At 46.5% G+C, this 6,000-nt stretch overlaps 1 protein-coding gene across 1 annotated transcript in view; it reads left to right on the top strand.

The window, feature by feature from the left end:
* The first annotated feature begins 272 nt into the window (after positions 1 to 272).
* BUB1 (BUB1 mitotic checkpoint serine/threonine kinase) overlaps positions 273 to 6,000 on the top strand; it is a 243,236-nt gene continuing 237,508 nt past the window's right edge. The window contains exon 1 of the mRNA XM_033939939.1: positions 273 to 513. Within this exon, the coding sequence (XP_033795830.1) occupies positions 470 to 513 (44 nt within the window). The 5' untranslated portion in view covers positions 273 to 469. The remainder of the gene's footprint in view (positions 514 to 6,000) is intronic.

Below are 6,000 nucleotides of genomic sequence, written 5' to 3'. Positions count from 1 at the left end.
TATGACGGCTCTGTATGCTTTGCTCTGTTTCCTTTTCTATATTGTACTCTCTAAAATTGCGCTAGTTAGACACATTTTTTTTTGGGAGGGGGGGGGAAGGTAATAAAACGAGGACCTCACGTAAAATAGAACAGGTTAAGGACGTCTCGTTCTAACATTTTTACCTACCAGCCACTTCCTTCTTTCACTAACCAAACGCAATCACGTGCGTGCTCACGCCAACGGTTTTAGCAATAAGCCCTATTTACACCACGTGACCCTAACGCCGCCGTCTAATTGGTTACAGCTCCTGCCAGACGGAGAAGACGAACGCCCAATTGAAAAAGCTCAAAATTCAAAAATGTTGCGCGATGGTTGAGGGGTTTGAAATTTGTTCGGGGGTAACTTTTTAAGAAAGCAAAACTAGGAAATTTGTAAGTTAAGAGCTCTGTTGTTTGTGGGTTTATTTGTTTTAACTTTCCCTTTTACCATGGAGATTGGTGATGCTGCAAGGGATGTGGAAAGCTATTTACGGTAAGTCCAGGGTGATTAGCGGGAGGGAGTAGACTTTTAAGGAGTTGGGCCCTGAAAATCGCGTTGTTCTGCCTGGGGGGTGGGGGTTCTTGAGCTCAATGCGCTGGCTGGAGCAGCAGTAGTCTGTAGACAGTGACTACTTTTGTACGAAAAATGATTATATAACACGTGTGCTCTTTATTGAGGTGTAGTCTCTATTAATTCTTCCAGTATTTGCAAGGTGAGGTGGGCTGTGCACCAAGTCCATGGCGATCTTTTTAATACCGTATAGGACAGCGCTCTCAAAGTCAAAACCTCTGCAGGGCCACATTATGGATTTGTAGGTACTTGGAGGGCCGCAAAAAAAATAGTTAATGTCTTATTAAGGAAATGACAACTTTGCTTGAGGTAAAAACTCGTTATAGTTTATAAATCTTTCCTTAATTGCTTCTGATCATTTCAGCTATACACTGTTAAAAGCAGTGCAACATGCAGAAAGTGAAGTTTAAATAGCTGTGTATAGCTGAAATGATCAGAAGCAATTAAGGAAAGCTTTATAAACTATAAAGAGTTTTACCTCATGCAAAATTGTGATTTAGATTCTAAAGTATCAGCTGCAAGAGACAAGATTTTGGTGTAGTCCTCTAGGCTTTTTTTTTGTAGAGGGGAGGATCAATATCTGTCTTGTCTCTTGTGTCTGATGGTTGTTTCCGCAACTGCCTTCAGCACCGGACACAACCACCATTTTACATCAAGCAGTCACCACCAGGAGAGGTGCGAAATGCGAATTTTGTGAGAGTTCATGAGATTATGTACCCAATCTCAAGCTGCAATGCCTCCAATGGTTGCCTTATGTTCTGGAACGTTGCCGCCTCACTGCTGTAATCTCACACAAATGCTTTCCTGCGTTTGTACGCGATTGTCCGCTCCACTCCACCTCACAATCACGTACAGATGCAGGAAAGCGCTTGTGTGAGGTTACAGAAGTGAGGCGGGCAGTGTTCCAGGACAATGGTAATATACTGAGGGCCTCAAAATAGTACCTGGCGGGCCCTGAGTTTGAGACCATTGGTATAGGAGAAAGATCACAGAGCAGAGGGCTCGGAACTTTTCTCAAGAAGGGTCACGTAGGGCAGTGTTCTTCAACCACCGGTCCATGGACCAGTGCCGGTCCACAGAAATTTCCTGCTGGTCCACAGGGCCAGTACATGCATCAGGCCCAAAACAGTGTTCTTCAACCGCAGGTCCACGGTGCGATCGATGCGGCGTTATCTTCGAGCCAGCTCCCTCTTCCTAACTGATTCAGTGCACAAAGCCACTGGCAGTGGCTCCTACGGGCATCCTGCGCCTGAACCGGAAGCCTTCTCTCTGACGTTGCAACGTCGGAGGGAAGGCTTCCAGATGAGGCACGGGACGTGCAAGGTGCAATTAGTACTATTCTGGGGGCGGGGTCTGGGGTGGAGATTGGGTACAGATGGGCGGGGTCTGGCCCACGACTTAGCCCAGTGTTCTTCAACCGCCGGTCCACAGAATAATTTTTTTTATTTCTGCCGGTCCATAGGTGTAAAAAGGTTGAAAAACTCTGACGTAGGGTATTTCAAATAGCTGATAGCGCTGGAATTGTGTGGAGGTAGTGTGCATTCCTCTTCTGATGAAAACTTGCTGACCTGGATTGAAGAAGATGGATTCTGACCCTTTTTTTTAAAGTTAAATCTCAAACTTCTGAAAAAATGAGGGAGGTGGGGAGGGGATGGTGGTAATGGTTTCTAGGGATGATGCAGAGTATTTGTCATGTCTTCTTATTGTGGTAGTTGCTTCCTGGTGGAGTAAGAGGTGGGGTATATGGAATAGCATATACAGTATGTAGCCACCTTTGGGATAAAAATAACTTAGTCTCCAGAAACAGAAAATGAGGTTTTAATTTATTGTTAGGAGAATTTGTAATGCATCCTTTCATGTGAAAAAAGAGTTATAGAAACTCAAAAATATAGCTTTTACAAACTGCTTAAGGACCCACGACATGAAAAATTAGCCATTCTCAATGTTTTGGATCTGCTAATTTAGTCACCTTTTAACAGAGATGGTCACACATGTTCCATATTGGACTGGGTAAAATGCAGACCCCACAGACTTTGCGGATCTTAACTACACACCCTTAAAAATCTGCTCACCTTGGGGGTTAGTGGGATACATGAGGTCCGCAGGAGTTAAAATGAGGGTCTCTTCAGGGTCTGCATTTTACCCCCTCCCAATCTCAACCACAAAAATCAGCAAGTGTAGAAGTTAAAACACGGACCCCATGGAACTAAAAGTGCATGGCCTTAAAAAGAAAGCAGCTATGGTGTGGGATCCATGGGAGTTTAAAAGAAAAACAACAAAAAACCTCATCGGTCTCGCTCACTCTATGGATCCCTCATTTTAACTCCTGCAGACCTCATGGATCCTGCTGGATGGGGTAAGATAAGGACACATGGGGTGAATGGGATCCTTGAGGTTCACGGGGGTTAAACTCTGCAGACCTCATGCCACTTTCTTTTTAAGGTCTTATAGTAAACATCTGCGAGGTCTGTGAAATCCTCATTTACAGATTCAGCAGAGATAAACTTAAATTACAAACCACAGGTGTCAAAACTGAGGTAAACAGATTTTTAAGGGCGTGCAGGTAAGATCTGCAAGGTCCACGTCTTATCTGGTTCTGTTCCATGCTGCATCCCAGGATATATTGTGCAGGGTCAGATGCTACCATTTTTCAAAATGGCAGTGCTAGAGGTAGGAATAAGAGGGCATTACTCTTGCTCCCTCTTCAGGTAGGTGCCCTGAGGGTATGTGGGTCAGTCAGCCGGGGTGGGAGGGGGGTAGATTGGTGTAAACATACTTCTGTTACGCCCCTTCTGGATTCCATACACTAGGGAGCTCATAATCAAAACTTTAAAATGTCAAAAAAAACAGCCTGTCGGCACTTGGACATCCTAATAGCAAGGATGTCCAAGTGCTGATTAAACCAACTTTCTGGATCTGCAGCAGCACTTCTAAGCTGCTGTGCATCCAGAGAGCAAACGGGCGTGTTGGGAGGTTATGGGCGGGAATCGAACAAGCTTCAACCTGGACGTACCCCAGCCATAATCAAAGCTTTCTTAGAGGGAACTTGGATGTCGGCAATTAGACCTGTTTGAGTTGCATCTAAGTCCCACAAAGATGCCCAAACTAACAAGAAGACCACTGGAGGATTTAAGGCATGACCACCCCTTACTCCCCCAGTGGTCATGACCCCCTCCCACCACCCAAACAACAACTCCCCTCCCCCGTAGGTCTCCAATCAGCTGCCCACCCCTATTTTGGTAGACCATAAGGTTATTTCCCCCTACTCGCATATAAGTTTTTCACTTTGTCACTAGGGTACAACACAGGCTAGCTTAGCTCCTCTCATCAGTCTTTCTCTTCTGCATGTGGTTGCAGGGTGTTAATTCTGCTTTCTTCAATTTATTATTTTTAATTCAACGTAATTTTGTAGCTGACAGGCCGATCGCTGATCCCTTTAGGGTACCTGTCAGTCAGTCTGCTAGTCTTCCTTGGATGTCAGGGCCATCTCTGACCTTATCTCACTCCCTATTCAGCAGGGGGTCGAGCGCTGATTGTTGCATGCTTAGGGGGCTCAGTGGTGTTCTGCAGCATGCAGGCTGCGTTTTCATGCCTCTGCCCATCTCCATGCGCAGTTGGTAGTCCGCAGGGGTGGAGGCATTGTCAGACTGGAGTCTGACCGGCAGCCCAAAGATCAGCTTGAGGACAGCTTTTCCAGCAGTGTGGCAGTGAATTCTCACTTTGGCTCTTAATCGGGGCTAGAGAGCAGCTGCAGTTTCTGTGATCAGCTTTTGTAAGAGGAGCTGACAGGCTCAAACAACAATTTCTAAAACTTAATTTCGAGGGGTTTTGAGTGTTTTCCAGTGATCCTCTGTGTTTCTCCCCCCCCCCCCCCCCCCCACACACACACACACATCTGAAATATGCTATTTTGGTAATTTTTTATTTTTGGGAAGTGCCATTTTTAGTTCGAATTCAGTGGCCATCTTGGATTTTCAGCATGGCGCGGTCGGGAGGGGGGGTGCGTAACTACTGATTCAGCCTCCCCTTCACTGAAGCAGGTGATTTCATGCTCAGCTAGCTCGTGGGGCGGCCGTTGTTTATTTCGGGGCTTGGTTCTGTAGTGATGGCCAGCCGCAAGACTGATCCTCTGCAGCCTTAAATGTATAAGTTTCAGTCATCTAAGGGTGACTCTATGCCCCAGGGTCCAGATACTTTCTCAGGGAGCATGAGATTTTTGTGCTCCCAAGTTTCCAGCCAATGATCCAGCTGCTGGCTGTTCTGTTCCCCCCTGCACAGTCTCTGCCCGACATTTCCTCCTCAGGGAGTTCAGCTTCTGTGCCAGCTCTGTCTGTTCCTTCTTTGCAGCCAGTTCGGGTGCTGCCAACAGCAAATCTGCTGCTCGAGGAGCATTTGGTTGCAAGGCTGCGCTGCTCGGCATGGAGGATCTGGATTTGAATGCTGGATCCATGGATCCCTTAGGGGCTCTGGATCCTGGTGCTGATCAGACTGTGGTACTCTTGTTTAACTGCGGCTCTGCTTGATCCGATTGCTCAGTCTTTGCAGGGCTTGAGCTTGGATGCCAATCCTCCTATTTCTGTTACTACTTCTCCCTGGCTTTGCAGTTTGAGTTCGCAATCTGAGTCCTTTCTGTGGCATCTGGATATCAGTCTCATAATTATAGATCAGTTGGGCTCTCCGGATGGGCTTTTCTGGAATGCTAACGCCATCTCCCGCCAGTCGGGTTTTCCAGTCGGGTTTTCAGGATTTCCCCAATGAATATGCCTGAGATCTATTTGCATGCACTCCTTTCAATGCATATTCATTGGGGAAATCCTGAAAATCTGACTGGAATACGGCTCTCGAGGACCGGAGTTCCCTACCCCTGTTCTAGAGATTGGCGGTAGAGCCTCCTCCTTAGCTTCTGATGGCTGGGATGGACTTCATGATGGATGGTTCTATGACCTTTTGAGAGGGCTGGCTTCAGAGTCAGCGTATTCAATGTCAGCCCATCGAATGCTAAACTAAACTAAACTAAACCTTAGGTTTGTATACCGCACCATCTCCGCAGCGCAGAGCTCGGCATGGTTTACAGAGGTTGAAGGAAAGGAACTACAAAGAAGGGATATAGGAGAGGGACTGAGAAGATAGAGAGGGACAGGGTACTAGAGAACGGGAGGTGATTAGATTTTTGAAAAGAGCCAAGTTTTCAAGTGTTTGCGGAAGGATTGGAAGGAGCTTGAATTTCTGAGCGGGGATGAGAGGTTGTTTTCCTGCGCGGGATATACCTTTTATAGATGGGAAAGATAGTTTCAGTTTTTGGGAGGGTCTAGTGGAGAGCGGGTTTGAGGAATTCCAAAAGAGTGGGATAACGGGAGGAAGGACGCCATGTAGAATCTTGAAGGCTATGCAGGCACACTTATAGAGGAC

Source organism: Geotrypetes seraphini, chromosome 3 (genome assembly GCF_902459505.1).
Source record: "Geotrypetes seraphini chromosome 3, aGeoSer1.1, whole genome shotgun sequence".
Lineage (NCBI taxonomy): Eukaryota > Metazoa > Chordata > Amphibia > Gymnophiona > Dermophiidae > Geotrypetes > Geotrypetes seraphini.
The sequence above is the reverse complement of the archived record's forward strand: the minus strand, read 5'-3'. Positions and strand labels throughout refer to the sequence as shown.